This window comes from Colletotrichum godetiae, assembly GCF_030913485.1.
Source record: "Colletotrichum godetiae strain CBS 193.32 chromosome Unknown BDP55scaffold_1, whole genome shotgun sequence".
NCBI classification, from domain to species: domain Eukaryota; kingdom Fungi; phylum Ascomycota; class Sordariomycetes; order Glomerellales; family Glomerellaceae; genus Colletotrichum; species Colletotrichum godetiae.
Window position 1 is genome coordinate 1,668,339 of NW_026851249.1, and position 16,467 is coordinate 1,684,805.

At 53.6% G+C, this 16,467-nt stretch overlaps 3 protein-coding genes across 3 annotated transcripts; 1 reads left to right on the forward strand and 2 right to left on the reverse strand.

Moving 5' to 3' along the window:
- Positions 1 to 372: 372 nt before the first annotated feature.
- On the reverse strand, positions 373 to 1,935 carry BDP55DRAFT_722544 (RNA recognition domain-containing protein; the record flags this gene model as incomplete). Its single annotated transcript, XM_060578624.1, has 1 exon — positions 373 to 1,935. One exon carries the CDS (start codon positions 1,933 to 1,935, stop codon positions 373 to 375), a length of 1,563 nt encoding a protein of 520 aa, XP_060437073.1.
- Positions 1,936 to 4,541: 2,606 nt separating this feature from the next.
- Positions 4,542 to 5,267, reverse strand: BDP55DRAFT_625556 (uncharacterized protein; the record flags this gene model as incomplete). The annotated part of the gene is made up of 1 exon (XM_060571492.1): positions 4,542 to 5,267. One exon carries the CDS (start codon positions 5,265 to 5,267, stop codon positions 4,542 to 4,544), a length of 726 nt encoding a protein of 241 aa, XP_060437074.1.
- An 8,382-nt stretch (positions 5,268 to 13,649) lies between these two features.
- On the forward strand, positions 13,650 to 15,546 carry BDP55DRAFT_641227 (short chain dehydrogenase). Its single transcript, XM_060573381.1, has one exon. The coding sequence runs from the start codon at positions 14,009 to 14,011 to the stop codon at positions 15,146 to 15,148; it is 1,140 nt and encodes a 379-aa protein (XP_060437075.1). The 5' UTR covers positions 13,650 to 14,008; the 3' UTR covers positions 15,149 to 15,546.
- Positions 15,547 to 16,467: the final 921 nt, after the last annotated feature.

A 16,467-nucleotide genomic window follows, 5' to 3' on the forward strand; every position in this document is an offset into this window, starting at 1 on the left:
AGTCATCAGAACGAACGCCCACTGATGATTTGTTCCTGAACTCCGATGAGAACATGAACGAAGTGACCAACACCACTCCAGCATTGATGGCTGTGGCAGACCAGTATAATCAGGCCCGTGGGAAAAGGGCGAGTGAGAATCATGTGACATTGGAAGGGGGAAAAATCAAGTTAAATGACTGATGCCGGGAAAATCAAATGCCGATGAAAATGCGTATGCGCCGAGATCTTCAAACAGCGCCTTCCTCGATGCTGCCCAAGTATCTTCTGGCTCTGCCTTATTGCCGTGTATCCGCACTTAACACCGTAACGCCAGGACTCTCGCCACACTGCCTCTGGCAGCCAAATGGGGATCCTTACGTAGCTGTATGCCTTACCTGCCAAGCATGTGTGGTGGCAGATAATTCGAGTTGTTTCCATTCATCATAGAACCAGGCCCACCAGCAGTCATGGTGCTGCTGTTGTACCCGTTCCACACGTTGTTATTGCCGCTTGCTGGGAAGCCAGCAACGGTGTAAGGTGGAGTGCCGGAAGAGCCGTTATTGAATCGCCCAGAACCGAGTCCAGGTGGCGCCGAAAGTCCTGGAGGCGGACCGTTGGTAGTCTTGAACCCATTTGTGGAACCTGTCATCATGCCACTCATTGGAGACGTTGATTGACCTGGGGTCTGACCCGATCTGACTCCCAAGGGGTTCTTCGAAAAACTGAGGCGGATCCCGCCCTTGACGCTGTTGTGAAGTGGGTGGCCATAAAGCTCATGGAGAGCCTTCGTAGCAAAGGAAACATCCTCAAACTCCACGAAACACATGGGCCCGTTCTGCTTGGTTCGGAAGCAAAGCCTCTTGTAACCCCGTTGCTTGGAGAACATGGCCTTCAATTCCTCCTCAGACGTATCGATGGGGAGGTTGCCCACGTAGAGGGTATTGCAAGGCGGGTTCTGGTCGGCAGGGTTGACCGGCGGAAAGTTATGACGGCCGTAAGGACCGGTCCCCATGTGGAAGGGTACAGTATGTGGGCCCCCACCCATCACAGTGGGTGACATGACTGGGTGAGCCGACATCGCTGACATTCCTTGTTGACCGTACTGCGGGAGGGAGGACGGGCTGGGTGATGTACTGGTGGTATTGAGGGACAGGCTCGCCAAACGCGATATGGGTAGCTGTGGGGCCGTGGCTCTTCTCTGAGCTGTAGCTCCATTTTCCGCGTAGGCGACTGGATCCTTCAATAGCTCGCCGGTCTCGTCATCATCGGCGGCATCATTGTTAATTAACGATTTTCCAGAAATGCGCGTCCGTTCGGTGAGGTGATTTCCGATGGGAGACTGAGGCGAAAACAGGTTCTGATAGTGCGCGCTGGACTCTGGGTTGGGCAATTCGCTGGAGCCGTATATGCCATTCATAGGCGGCGAGATCTTTTCGAGAGACTGGAATGCGCCGTTGAATCGTGATGGCTGTCGCGAGGATGGGGCTGACGACGCTGCGGAGGATGCAGTACTCGACGATCCGGTTCCTGGGGCTTCGGCGTATCTTCTTGATGTGGTTGGGCTACCTCCGAGAATCTCGACAATCATATTTGCGTCGTTGGAAATGTTGGATTTCCCATTAAGCATGTTCTTTGTTTCGATTGCCCCATTCGTGGTCCGGAACTTCAAGATGGCCGAGCGGAATCCCTTGTCTTCTGATTGATCTATGGGAAGCACCTCGACATCGACAAGCTCTTTGGACCAAACCACCATGAGTCGAAGCGATTCCTCCGAGGTGTTCAGCGGGAGGCGACGAATCAGGACAGAGGCGGCCACAGAGGACGGGTTGGTGTATGGCGTTCCGACAGGCATAGCCGCATCGCGCTCAAAGGGGTTGACGGACGAGAGGAATGGGGCCTGGGTGTTTGAGGACCTAAAGGGTTGCGATTGTTGTAGAAAAGCCGGCGCAGCCATGGCAGTAATTGTTTAGTTGGTTGATATTTGTCGTTGTTGATGTAGGAGGGTTGTCGCGACTCGTTGTCATCCCAGAAGGTCGAGTGCGGCTGATGAGACTGTAGATGCGCCTGGTTCACCTTTGCTCGCCTGTCATCCGCCGGTGATGCGGTGCATGCGCTCGCGCGAGGTGCCTTGGATTGCCTCGGAAGTGCGACAAAGAGAGGGAGAACAGCCACAGTCGCGCTGCTCAGGTGAGAACTGTTGGAAGCGCGTGTGAACAAGAATGCGGGAAAATGGGCCAAGACGCGGTGAAATTATCGGGTGTTGATGTCGTTTTTCGAATGCGCGACGGGAGGATACAGGGCGACGAAAGAATGTTGCAGAGGGTGATGTCGAAAAGTTGGGGGGGTTGGACAGGTTTTGGGAGAAGGGGGGGAAGGAAATGGAGCGTGCGCGAGGAGTTGTCGCAAGGTTATGTATGTATCGTGCCTTAAAGTTCGGGGAGGAGGAGAGAAATTGAGCAGGGTATAAAGGTACCGGGAGGGAGTAGTGGCACTGATGGCAGAGAAATGGATGCAAAGGCAAGGTGTGATGGTGGGAAGTGTGTTTGTGTGTGTGTGTGTGGTGGGCGAAGTATGAAGTGGTTAAAGTGAGAGAGACGGCCAGGAGGAATGGTGTGCGCGCCTTGATGGGTTGAGTTGAGTTGGGTTGAGTGCGGCGCGGTGCGGTGCGTCAGGACAGCGGGTATGGAGGAGGGAAGGGACGGGCTCCTGGCTGGCCTGCTTCGCTCCAAGAGCATGGGGGGGAACTCGGGAGCAGTGTGTGAATTGCTGGGCTGGTTGCGTTCGACAGTCGGGTATCTGTAGCTTCTGGGAAACTGGGACGAGGTGACTGAGACTTGGGTACCGGCAAGCGGTAGGCACGCGCAGCAGATGACAGGCTAGAGTAGGTCGACTTGCCGGGGCCTCTCGAAGCTTGATGGTGACAGGTATCCAATAGGACTACATCCACGGGTGGGTTGACTCGATGATTAGAGTCGGAAAACGACTAAGCCAAACTCGACAGCACGACTACCGTGACGGGGGGTCCCTCTGGACTTGGACTGCTTGGGTCCTGGTCGGCAGGACAGAAGAAGCTAGGGGCACAATTTTGTTTGTGAGCCTGCGCGAAAGTGTCCAGCATGGGCGAGAGAAGAGGGGGGTTGTTAAAAAGCGGGCGGAAGTGCGGAAAGATGTTGCAGGACGGCGTCAATGTCGTCGGTTTATCGTGGGGTTTGGCGGCGCAAAGTATCGAGAAAAGGTGGCTTGTAGCCAAAGTCTGTTGGGTCTGTACCTAAGGAAACCCAGGGAGTTCGCTTGATGATGGGAATCTGGCGACGTGGAGGGAGAAGGGAAGTACAGACGTGAAGTACCCGGCTAGTATCGAAAAGCCAGTGCAGCGGAAAGGCTGCAGCTGCGGCCCTGAGAGGGTGTGTGAAAGCAGACTTGGTCGGTCGCGGTGGCTGTTGGGCCTAGGGGCGTCGACGGTGGTTCTTCTCAAAGTGGTGGCCCTTGTTCGAGCTCTTTTGGATTGTGGTCCAGTCCAGTCCACCACTCCAGTCGCGTTTGGACTTCTGGACTCGAGAAAGTGGGAGTGGAAGGGATGGACAAGGGATGCTCGTGCTGTGGAGGTCTAATTGCGCCGCCGCTGGAGCACTCGGGAGGGACGTATCGTACCAATCAGAAGCCGATCGCGTAAGGTGGGAAAGCGTTTGGTGTGGGCTAAGGCAATGCTAAGGCACAACCTGGAAGTATACTTTGTGTCTACTTTGCCTGGTGGGGAGGTGCAACCACCCTGACGAAGGTTCTGTGTAAGTGGCTAGCCTGTCGCAGTCGCAGTTGTCGAGAATGCGGTATTCGTACAGACAGACAGCGATTGCGTTATCTCTGCCTCGCCCCGAGGACCCTGTGAGTGACCGTCACCGGCTCGACGCTGTTCCTTTACAGAAAAACGTTTGATATCGAGAGCAGTCGGCGAATTGCGTCGACGGCTTGTGCGTCTGTGCTCTTGCCGTGGCGCTCTGTCGGGGGTGTGTGCAGCGAGTGAAGTTGGTATGGGTGGGATGAAGTGCGCCAGTGTCTTTCCAAAGAGACTGAGAGTTGTGGGAGTCGTGGGGAGCAAGCCGCAGATGAGAAGCGGGAATAGGAGAGTGCGGAGGTGATACGTGTAGGCTGTCCTATGGTAGGTATGCGCAGGTAGTAAGGGTTGTAAGGGTTGCTTGCTCGTGGAGGTAGGTACCGGTATGTCTTTGAATGCCGTAGCAGCAGAGGCAGGTCGCGGTCGTGGTAATGGTATGGTAGGGTAGGCAAGCGGTGGTGACGGTGGTTCTCGGTCGAGGTCGAGGTCGAGGGGATCCAACTTTTGCGTGAGGTGGACCGTGGAGGTGGTGGGCGACGGAATAAACTGGAGGGCGGGACGCAGGCTAGCGGGCGGGCGTGCGAGCGAGAGAGACAAGAGAAGGGAGGCCCCTGCCGGTACGTCTTCCTGTTAGGCCGGTTTTCTTGGTGGCACAGGCTTTAGAGGGGATAACGGCGTCAGGAGAGGGTGCGGATTGGTCCAAGGTGGTGGTAGCAGTGCGACCGGGCTCAGGGGTCTTGTAGACTTTCGGCGATCGTTGGCACCGTTTGAGGGCTGGTGCTTGCCAGGAGGCGCGTGTGGTAGACTGTGGTGTCTCTCTTTTGCGTGTCGACGGGGGCTGTCGCCTGTCTCTTGTCTTGCCAGTCTGTCCGTCCGTGTCTTTGGGGGTACAGAGTAGAACCGTGGAAGGGCTGCGCGTGTGCTATTGTCTGTGCGTGTGTGCGTGTAAAGTGCGCGTAAACTGGAAATGCGTGTGTAAGAACCGTGCGGGCCGAAGGTGTCTGCCCGGTTTCTTTGTCTTTGTCCGAGGTGTGGAGGTAGTTGTAAGGAGTACGAGCGCGACATATGCCTACGTCTGCCAGAGGTAACGTCGAGGGACGGAAGAAGGAATGAGGATGGGAATCTGGTGAAGTGGGAAATGAAGAGGAGATACGAAATATCAACGTGGATCTGCTGGTGACTCCAAACGGTATCTGAGTGACGGAGGGAAGGAGCAACAGAACCTGTACAGGATTCTCGGTCAAGCGATTCGGTTGGGCGAGGGCAGGAGCATCAATAAGGTGAAGGAGAGGAGGACTGGGACGGGAATGTCCAGACACTGTGGGCAACGGGAAGACGGAAGACCTACGCAGTAAGCTGGAAGTAAGTAGGTACGAAAGTAGGAATGAATTGGCCAGCAAAAATGATGTACCGTCGCACTTTCCTTGAGATTCGAGTGTTCTTCCTGCCCCCATACTCTGTACCCACGAATAAATAAGTACGGTACCTACCTTCCGTGTGTTGAGGTGGTGCTCTTGCCCTGCGAGTATTCCTACCTGCCAGCACCACATCACTGCATGGTACCTTCCTGCCCTCGCCAATCTGAGTTTGACGTGGGAGGCAGCAACGACAGGGTGGAGTCGGCCTTTTCGAAACAGGAAAAGAAGGAACAACGCAGATTGCAGATTCACCTTCCTTCCCTCCCTGAAGCACCTGCCATCAGCAACAGGGAGCTAAATGCCCGTACCTTAGCCAATTCCTGAATGGGACCTAAATGGAAAGAAGGCATTAGACGAGCCAGGGATCGTTGCACTGTACGGGAGCCATATCTGCAACACTGTCCACATGTGCCTTGTGCAAGTTGTAGCTGCATCTTCCTCCTTTCACGTCCCTACGCATATTCAAGCCCTGAGCAATGTACCGTGCCTTACAGATACCTCGACTGACATCTTCGTCTGTTTCTCGGCAAGTTTTATTTTTGTCATCAAATTTTTTTATTATTATGTGTTTTTTTTTTTTTTGTGCTTTTTGCTGTTTGCGTCAAGCAGTAGTTGGAGGAGGAGCAGCTGTGGATGCACGTGTGGAAGATAAGGTAAATTCGATCAGCCGCATCCCCTCCCCCCCTTTTGCCCGTGTTCTGATTGCACGAATGCTGATACTTTGAAGATGCTCGATGCATCTCGCTACCATGTAGATGCCGGCGCACGCATCACCAGTATTGTCCCTGAAGAACCAATCCAAAGGATGAAGAAACCTCTCGAGTTCGCCGTAGCAGCCCGGCATGCATCGTAAGCTGCCGCCGCTGAAACTTGGGAGGATTGGGAACGGGGTCATTGCATGGAGCTAGACAAGTGTGTGCCTCGCCTTCGATGCGCCTTTGCAACCGCTCGGGAGGACGGCCTCAAATGTCGGGTGGGATACCTTCGCAGTATGTGCTGCGCGCACTCTGCACCTCGCGCCTCGCGCCTCTCGCCTCTGACATCGACTTTTACGGGACTACGAATACCTTATTGTTCTGCCTCTTCTGTGCGCCTTCGCACGCCGAGTGTTGGACAGAGTCACAGACAGGCACCCACGACACCTTGGCTCCAACAAATCTGTCGGCCCTGATCTACCACGCGAGACCACAGACCAGATGAGGCCATGTGCCCATCACGCCGGTCAGTTGGCGGAAACCAAACCAAGCTGCATAGAACGTTAGCCTACTAACCCACTCGCCTTGCCTTACCAGACCGGACCCGGTACTCGTACGTAGCAGCACCCACCATTATCGACAGCAATTCCGTCTCCAAGTACCTACGGATACCTCGTGTGCTTATCCATCAGCCCAGCAGCATGGGGCAAGGAACACCGCATCCGCATCCGCGAAGCAAGGGACCCGACCAGACCCTTACGCCCGTGCGGAGCTGCGATAGCGTGAACCAGGACCTGGACATGGGCTGCTGCCCACACGGAGTATTCACTTCGTTTCTGTAGGGCTCTCTCTCCAACGGATTCCAAGTTCTCCCTCCAAGTGTCAACCTGCGGACAAGGCCAACAACTTTCTGCGACGCAGACAAAAGATGGTGTCGACGCCAGCCCTGTCACCTCTTCGTACACTTCTTTCGATGAAACCCCTTGCTCTTGTCAACTGCACCGCTACATCATGAGCCGTCATCGTGCATCCACCGTAAGGAAGTGCAAAATACTCTCCATATCGGAGTCTTGGTTGGGGGGGGGGGGGCTGCTGGCTAGGTACCCGCAGGCCGTGTCTGGTCACGGCTAGAGGATACATGCACTTTGTCGCTCATTGCCCTTGGGGCTCGACTGCCAAGATCCTTGGAGACGCCGACGACATTCGGACTGCCCTCTCACCTATGGACATTTTTCATGCTCTGACCCGACAACATTGTATAATTTGAGTTCTGGGGAGTTGAGTCTGTGCCGCGTCTAGACATCACCAGCCCTCCTGCCGGCAGTCAAAACATCCTTCACCCGTTCCCCCCTCACACATTCACATTCTGCATGCGCCGAGGCGCAAGCCTGCTGGTGCCGTCAAATGCAGATAATCAAACTTCTGCGGTGAGACCCCCCGAAACCCTTTAGCAGACCACACATATACCTGCAGGCAAGATATCTACATGGGCGCATCCTTTGGTAACAGGTATGATATGCGGTTGAGACTTTGGCACCTCGAGGTTCTGCTACGGCCAGAGTAGACGTGATAGTAGCCCAGCCAGGAGGTTGAACGAGTGGATGCCACCTACCAATCGCGATGCTGGCCGACTTGTCATCAAGGCTGCCAGGTTGTCGCTTGAGTGTGGGGGTGGCTTCAGAGCCGGCCAAAGTTGAAAGGGGGCTATGGGAAGCGTGTCTCTATCCATCACGCTCGAAGACGGAGAAACCTGATTGGACTGCAAAGCAATACGCCTGACACCATCTAGCAAGGGAACTGGCAAGCTACAGATGGAGCGGTTTCGAGAAGGTATGACAGCTTTGGGCCCTGAATCCACGTCAAGGACAGCACAGCTTATCCCTTACTTTTCTCAACCTGCAGATCGGCCCAGAGGGTTGTGGCATCATTCCCCTCCTCCTTGGACACTTTCTTTGCTTTAGATTGTTGCGTTTACTTTGACAGAGTCCCCCGGCAATGCTGACCGACCGGTTCTCGTGCCTGGTCACCCACACCATGGCCAGCCTCCCACCCTGACACTAGAGCAAGACTATGGCTGCTCATTGGATTGCCGAGTAAGCTCCGATTTTCCGGCTCTCAACACGATGCCACTCTTTTTCTGAACCCTTCCGGCCCGGGGGTTGCCTCTGGCCATGCCGGACAGAAACCAATGGGTCGGTCTTTGCCCCGACGCAACTCGTCCAGTCTCGACCCCGCCAACTTATCAAACATGGCTCCTCCCTGGAATGGCAGTGCGCCTTTCATTAGGCATCTTCAGACCCTTGTTGTTCTGCAACTCTGCTCGCCGCTGATACAGTCGAAAGTCCGAAGAATTTCAAAGAGCTCCTCATCTCGCAAGCACATGCTCTCAGCCAGCCGATGACCTGCAGGCTTGTACGGGCACATCTTGCACCTGAAGGTGGAGAGACTTCAAGCGGGTGCAAGGCGCAAGGTGCACGCGTGCGTACTCAGACCCCCTGGCATCACTCTGGGTCAAGTTGGTGGGTTCACAGGCTCTCCTACTTTTGCTAGACGTTGACAGCCAGATAATCCCCTCTGCGCTGGGTTGCCAAAGACGATTTGCACGACAGGACCTTCCTTGCCCAGTGCAGCCGTAGGTTCTCGCTCCCTAGCTCGCTCGACATCAAAGCCGCTCTCCGGTCCGCGCTTATCCGTATCCGGTCAGTCCGGGGGGTTACACTCTGGGGTGAGCTATTGTGAAGAGAAAACTCTTTCAGGCCAACGCTGGAGGCTACCCGACTGCTCTCACCATTATCTGTTGGTTCGCCCTCACAAGGAAGACAGAATGAGAGCAGGGGCTACTACCGATATCTTTAAGCAACGAACTTGTGGCATTGCTACAACACTTGTTGCCCTCCTCCAGCGGTTGCTTGCTCACGGACAGACGAGTATGGCCGGCTCGTCAGGTCGTTGTGTCAGTTTGGCGTGCTATTGACACACTCTGTCGACTTGACCATCTTCATAAAATACTCTCGCAACTGTCGAAAGCGGGCAATTTTTGCATCTTGTCAAAATAGTCAAGTTGCAACTTGAAGTCTCGCGCTGACCTCTTCCCCATGACACCAACCATCAAACTCACGGGTATAAGCTGCTTCAACTGCCGCGCGAGGTAGACACTGCAACACTGAAGACTCTATGAGAGTTCCTCCCTCACTTGATTTCTAGATCTTTGTCTTGGCGTGTCCGAAACCACGGCTTCCTAACAGCGTCTTTCTCCAGACTCCCCCGGACGCCTGCAAGGTATTTATCAGTATTATATAAGGACTTTATCACATTGCAACGCCTTGCCTTCGCACTCTCTTTCTTAGTAGTACTCCGCGATATGTCTTAAACACTCTACATAGTTACCTTTGGTGCTTGAATTTACGTCTTGCCGCGGCCCGGTTGTCACGTCTGCGATCTGATGCTCTTTACTGACATCTGGTTTGGCCCGTCACCAGCTCGCCATCGCGTTAAGAACTTGAAGGACCATCCTACCCCGACAGAGAGTACGATTAGTTGGATGGAAGGATAGGTTTTAACCAGAACAAATCCGAGAGCCACCTCGTTTTCGCCCTTTCACAAGATTGGCGAACGCTCTGAATACAGCAATACCGGAGGATCCAGCACGTCAGAGACATGAGGCTGGGAATAGAACTTTGTGTCACAAACGAATCAACCTTCCAAAGGCTCGGGTACCGCATTTATCTATGGAAAGGGATCCATGCTATCTTTGCCGAGCTTCCCCCTGCACGCTTCAGCATGTGCCGCTCTACGTTCCCTACTTGCGGAGGGCCTCGAAATGCACACCAACAATTCTTAGGTTGTATCGAAGTAACAAAGGGCACCCATGCTTTCTTCGGGCAATCAGCTATTCATCAATTTGAGTACTAGCTAGTGGTAGTCAAAGACTCAAGAGAGAGCGCGAGCTCTCAAGACGTACTGACTATCCTTCTCCATGGCCCAGTGCGGTTACAGATACGAATGCAAACGACAATTACATACCAGAAGCTTAGTTGTTCTTGTAAACCATCTATTTCCAGAGGCTGTCGATTCACCCCTTATTTCTGAAGGCACCTGCGTAGAGCGGGCGAATTTTCGACAGTTCACCTCGTTGAGGCTCATCTTGTGTACTGTTTTGTCTGGTTGGTGTTACGCAAAAGAACAGACTTCGCGGTTAACCATGCGCAGGGAACGTTCGAGGAACTCCAGCCTTGCATGAGTTCGCCTTTTGTGCTTTTCCCTCTGAACTTAAAGTTCAAGCGCCGCGGGTTTTGACCCGTCTTTTTTGCAACTAACCTTCATTGCTTCGACAGAGTGAATTTGATATTCCTCATCAAGGCGGCATCGACGATAGATCCTAAGCTGTCAACAGACGTGTGAGGTGCGTCGACAGCGTACGAGGAGTCAGGTCCAACATTTCATCTTCACACAAGTACTAAGTCCAAAAGATAATCAGGGTAAGCCACTTTCTCATGTGTCACCCATTCTAGTATCTTTCTGTTCCCTGAACGACCGAGTACGTCCTTTGTTCGTCAGCCAACCGTTGAAAAGTCAAATCACGCACAGCAGAGATGACTTCAAGAAAGTAAAGTCTCATTGGCCGGCAACCCTGGAAAGTACCACTTGTCGTGCATGGGTCTACTGTACGGATGCCATGGCCAGTCACTTCCGGATGCAGAATCCTGAAACTAGCAAGGAAGATGCAATGTTGGGACGAATTCAAGCGCTCAGCGTTTGGAGATATGGGTCCAAACTTTGCGGGCAGAGCATACCGGCGCATTCTAATGTCTTCTGAGTAACCCTATTCCAACTTGGTCTAGCGGCCTGGGTGCTGTCTAGGACGACATGGACAGGATGAGGAATATCCGTAAGCAAGCCCCAGTTTGACTCGGTAACTCGTAACCTCATGAAAAGACACCAGGCCGTCGTGGCTGGTTGAGGAACTTGAGGGTGGGGAGGTCTGCCAATCATGACATCTCTTCACTACCGAGACCAACAACGATATGCTGTCGGCATGTGTCCGGCTCCGGCTAAACCAGCTACACCGTCAGACCTGGGCCTTGGAGGCTCGGTCTGACATCTGTCACTTGTGAATGATCCGCAACGGCGCATCTCTATCCGCAGCGGGGTACTCACAAACTGACGCTGAACGCTGGCTATTGCCTCTGTATATGCGATCTGAAATCACAATCTCCATACAGGTCGTGAATCCTGGGTCTTTTGAAGGCCAGGTAAAGCAGCCTCGATTCTCTCGTGGCACGCAGTTGACCGTCACGTTGTCACATTTTTACTAACTAGATTCTCAGACGTGATAGTCACCTTCTATGGCCGTTGTATTAGCTCGAGCTCAATTTGCCGAGGAGATATGGAGATGCGAGAGGTTGCAATTAGTAACCACTCACAACTGTCAGCATGACGAGAAGGGTTGTCACAGCAGCGATTTTTTCTCCGGCTTTTAACTCCAGATGCTGAAGGTGCGAGACATTGCGAACAATGACGGAGTATGAGCACATTCATGAGGGGGCATTCGACCAAGCAGAAGCGCTAAGATTGAATGATGGCGGGGTCGACTGGACTGAAAGCGGCCGAAGACGAAGGAATGGAGAGTCAGGACCACCCAACGGGGAGGGTGTCTGCCAGGAAGACTTCCGATACGATGGAGTCGCCTGTCCCACCGTTCACAAGAGGGGTCTGCGGGGTTCTTGGGAAAGCTTGGCGCTGTCGTTTCTCACGAACTTGCCCAGATGACTGCCGACGTTGGAAAGCCTACGGAAACCCGCTGATATCCTACGGGACCTGTTCTCTCGTTTTCCGGTTCCATGTCCTTCTCGTGCCACTGATATCGGCCGGGCTTTCGATTGAAACATGAGATTCGAGGTGAGACCCACTCGAACCGTAAGAGATATGCGAGCAAACGAGCCAACAGCAGAATGTGGCTGGCTGAAGTTTGGCAGGTGTGTTTAGAAGCCAATGCTATTGCTTGCGTTGTCTTGCAAAGGATCGGAAGAGCTAATTCTCAAGCATGTTGGAAAGAGTTTGGAGTATTTGGGAACTGAAGCGAACAACCCCCCATCATCTCTCAACATTGGACAAGACAGGCGTTCGGGTGGCCGAAGCGCCGAGCCGCCGCCAGGCCCAGGCTGGACGGTATTTGTTTGCGCAGAGCAGAGCCTGCGTTATCATGACAGATCCTGCCCGATCACAGGTCAGCCCGACATGAATACTCCAGGTTCCGAACGGTGGTATGCGCAAGACAATCGGAGCGCGTCTGTTATGTGATTATGGGCCGCCGCGCTTCCAAAAGCCCAAGTGGCTGGTCGAACCACCACGATTCACTGCCGGCGTAGAAAGCACTCCCGGGTGCCCATGGAGCCACGGTAATAGAGGCGCGGCCAACTTTGCCCGCTCAAAGTCGAGGTCATCTGACCTCTGTGGGAATCTCTGTCCCCTTGCCAGTCAACCACTCGGGGGGCTTCCGCGGTCTTGGGCAGACAGGGTTGCCCGGCCGTCAGAAAGTCTTGCTTTTTGCTCAGGCGGCTTATCTCGAGGATTGGGTCTGTATTCTGTAAGTGAGAGGAAGGTCAAAGCAAGCCAACGACAAAAATATGTGCCTTTGAGAGCAAAAATATGCCTTCCCCAAGCTTGTTTTCTTTCTTTTTTCTATCATCAACAAGCGTGCGAGCTGCAGCACACCAAACACCACTCATCCGAATGTCGCCGCAACCATACACCCTCCTCGCTCTCCTTCCCATCGAGTCTAAATTTGGACCACACACTTTTGGGAGACTTCACGGGCAGCAGCAACTATATGCAGGCCCCGAGACAACCGAAACATTAGGCGGGGGTAGAGGGGGGCAGGTTTGGTGTTAAGGGGGTGTGCGCGACAAGCCTGGCACGGAGCCCACAGAGCCCCATGCCGCACTGCGTCTGGGGTTTTATCTCCAGGGTCAGCTTTTTAAACCTCGTCCTGCTTGTCGACGTGCAGGTGCTTCAATCTTTAAGCATGTGGCTGACTACGAATAATGACTATGGGCATACAGATACAGAGTAAGGATACCTACTCAGCCCGAATACAGGCTCCGAACACGGGCTCGACGCCCGCTGGGCCCCCGCCGCCGCGTACCTATTTGCCCGTCTAGGTCAAGCGGCTCCGGCGAGAGTTGCATGAGGTGCTATTTTGTTTCCCCTGACTCGAAGTTGTTCATATCAAAAGAGTTTCCTCAAACGTTCCCCCACAAGTCCAACGGATCGGGGGAGCACCTTTCAGTGAAGCTCCGGCGCCCCGCTCCGTGTTTATTTCTCTGCCCGACCGAATGTAATCCTGGAACATCGCGCCGGTCACCGGGGCGGAGACGAAAACCTCCTTTGATGAAAGATCCGCCGTTATCTTTGCAAGACGAACTGTGCCTCCTCCCCCGCCTCCTCCGGCCCTCCAGCCCTCATTTTCTTTTCTCCTTTCGCGCGCAACTTGATGCAGGGACGGGAATCCTGCCAGCCGAGGCGACACATGGCTCGGGTCTTGTAGTTCAGCCGCAGCGCGCTACGGTATACGGTGCTTACCTTACACCTTACAGAGTGACCTGGCGGCGCTGTCAGATTCTTACCTGACGGGGCACTTTGGCCGCGTCAGTCCCAGTTCCAAGTCCACTTCTTTTCTGTCGTTTCCAGCCCTCGCATCGCGTGGCTTGTTAGGGATGATTTGACATATGTAATCTGAACACCTGGCTGGTCGTTTATTCTAAGAATGTGTAATACTAATAAAACTGCCTCTTCAAATGATCCCCTTTTTCTGCTACATACATGAAAATCAAATACATTTGAAAACCTTACCTACTACTGTTCTTCATTTGAACTGCTTCACTCATCACAAAAGTCACCCCGGGACGTTGCTCATCGACTACTGCAACCTCCCGCATCTCAACAAAAAATCACAACGTCTCACAACAGCGTAGTTACAGCCGCGTGTCACTCATCCTCCCCTCACTCACTCACTCACTCACTCGCCGCTCACCGCTCTCACGCGCCTGCGCCTGCGCCGTTCCGTCCTCCCACGTTTCCATCATGACAGTCGCACAAGGTTACCACAACCTCATCCCCGTAACGAACCTCTCGCCACCCGTCGACACAACGCAGCCCTACGACACCTCCACCCTCGCCGGCAAGACCGTCCTCATCACCGGCGGCGCACTCGGCCTCGGCGCGGCATTTGCGAGGGAGTGGGCCTCGCACGGGGCTAATGTTATCGTTGGTGATATTAACCCGGCCGCGGGCGAGGCTCTTGTCGCCGAGCTTCGCGCTGCGTATCCGAAGCGGGGGGGCGAAGGAGTAGAAGGAGGAGGAGGAGAAGGAGGAGGATCGCACCACTTTGTCACCTGCGATGTTACCTCCTGGGAGTCCCAGGTAAACTTCTTCAAAGACGGTGCGCGCCTCTCGCCGAGCGGCGTCATTGACGTCGTCGTGGCCAACGCGGGCGTCAACGAGCCTGGCGCAAACGGGCGCTTTGAGATGCCGCAGGCTTCGAGGACGGACCCTGACGCGCCGCGGGAGCCGTCGAACAAGATCATCGACGTCAATATTACAGGGTTGTCGTATACGACGCACCTTGCCCTCTTCTGGCTTCCACGGAACGGGAACGGTGCCGGTGGTTCTGGTTCTGGTTCTGCCCGCGACAGGTGCCTGTTACTCGTGGGCTCCGTTGCCGGCGTGGGGCATTTCCCGGGCCAGGCGCCGTATACCATGTCGAAGCACGCCGTGACGGGGCTGTTCCGGGCGATGCGCGGGACGGCGTATATGAGGCACCGGGTGCGGATGAATATGGTGTGTCCGTACTTTGTGAGCGGGAGCCAGATGTTTCCTGGGGCGGCGGAGGCGGCGTTGCTTGGGGGCGGGGCGGGCGGGGCGCAGGGGAGAGATGTGGTTGATGCTGCGACGAGGCTTGTTGCTGATGAGGGGGTTGTTGGGAGGGCGCTGCTTGTTGGGCCGGAGGTTGATGCTTTGGGGTTGATGGAGGGAGGTGAGGAAGGCAAGAAGGGGGAAAAGGTTGCTGTGTGGGATGTGTACGCGGAGGATTATAAGGATTGCGAGGCCTTTGTGTGGAGGTGGATTCGGGTGATGAATACGGTTGAGTATGTTAGGGGGTGGACTGGGTGGATTGGGGATGTGTTTTCGATTCTAACGAGGTCTGTTCGAGGGGGGAGGTGAGTGGTTGTCTGGCGTGATCACTATGTGTTTGGGTTACGGTGAGGGCCAAGGGTATATCAACTGAACGTAGTCAGATCAAGTGGCCGAGAGGGAGAGATCTAGGTAAGGCAGAGATATCAGCGGGCCTTAGTCCCCTTTAATATAATGTCAGATATCAGGACAATGCGGCAGACTCCCTTAGCTGATGAATTCAATCTTGCTTGAAGATCCTACCTCGAGCAGTAGCTGGCATGCGGAAGGTGAAGATGAAGGGAGGCCGATATAAAGGAGCCCATGCCATGTGTTTATCTAGATAGGTTCCCAGTCGAAACATGGATGGGAGAGTTGCGGATGTAGTCCCTCTAGAAGCAAAAAAATATTTGCTATGAACATATTCGAGAATAGAGTCTTGATGTTGGGAAGTCACTTTTGACATCTCTCTCGAAGTGGGCACTTGCAGTACTACTGCGTCTATTGTCCCCTATGAGCAGGCGATCCAGAGTTCCCCGATAGCTCTCTCATGATCTCAAGGTTGTGATGGAGTTCTGAAGAATGAGCTGAACCTCCATGTTCCTGTCTATCTCGTTTCGCCCAAAGAGTGGTGTGTCGATTTCTCTGAATATGATAGACAAGTTCCTCAACGATCTAAGGTTACTACAAGAAGCTCAATATAAGTCCTGAACCAGACTCAAGTTTTGACTTTCTCGCTTGCTTGCTTCACGTACCTTTGCCATTGCCCTGTGAAAATACAAAGGCCTCCGTGGCAAACCCTCGCAATCCACGTGTGGACTTTAATCCAAGTCGATCCTTTACTATTTTGTCAGTCTCGTTCTTCAGGCAATGCTCGTTTACTAGGGATAATACTATCCACAGATTCACACTGCAAGGCTACCAGTATAATTACCCTCAGCAAGGCAGCTAAATAGCACCACTGCCAACCTCACTGACTATCTAAGTCTGAAGGCCGAGTCTACTCGCCACAATTCTTGCCACACATGTTCTGGAAGCGATGCTCCTTTCTGTCCAATCCGCAGGTCATTGTTGCCGAGTGAGTTGCGGTAGAGTGTGTGCATGTGTAGGTATATGTTCTTGGTGCTCTTGTATCTTTCTATAATCCGAGATCTAAATGCCAGCCGCAACATTTCACTGGGTTATTGTCATATTATTCGTCGTAAGCGGGAGACGAATCTGAATAGGATCACAGAAAGTGCACGAACACCGAGCCTTTATCTCACTAGTTTGAAGCTTTGTATCTTTCCTTTTTGACTTTTTAATATCTCAAATCTATGTCTAAATATATGATGCCAAAGACTCAGATTGCGCTGTGGCCGAAATGCCCC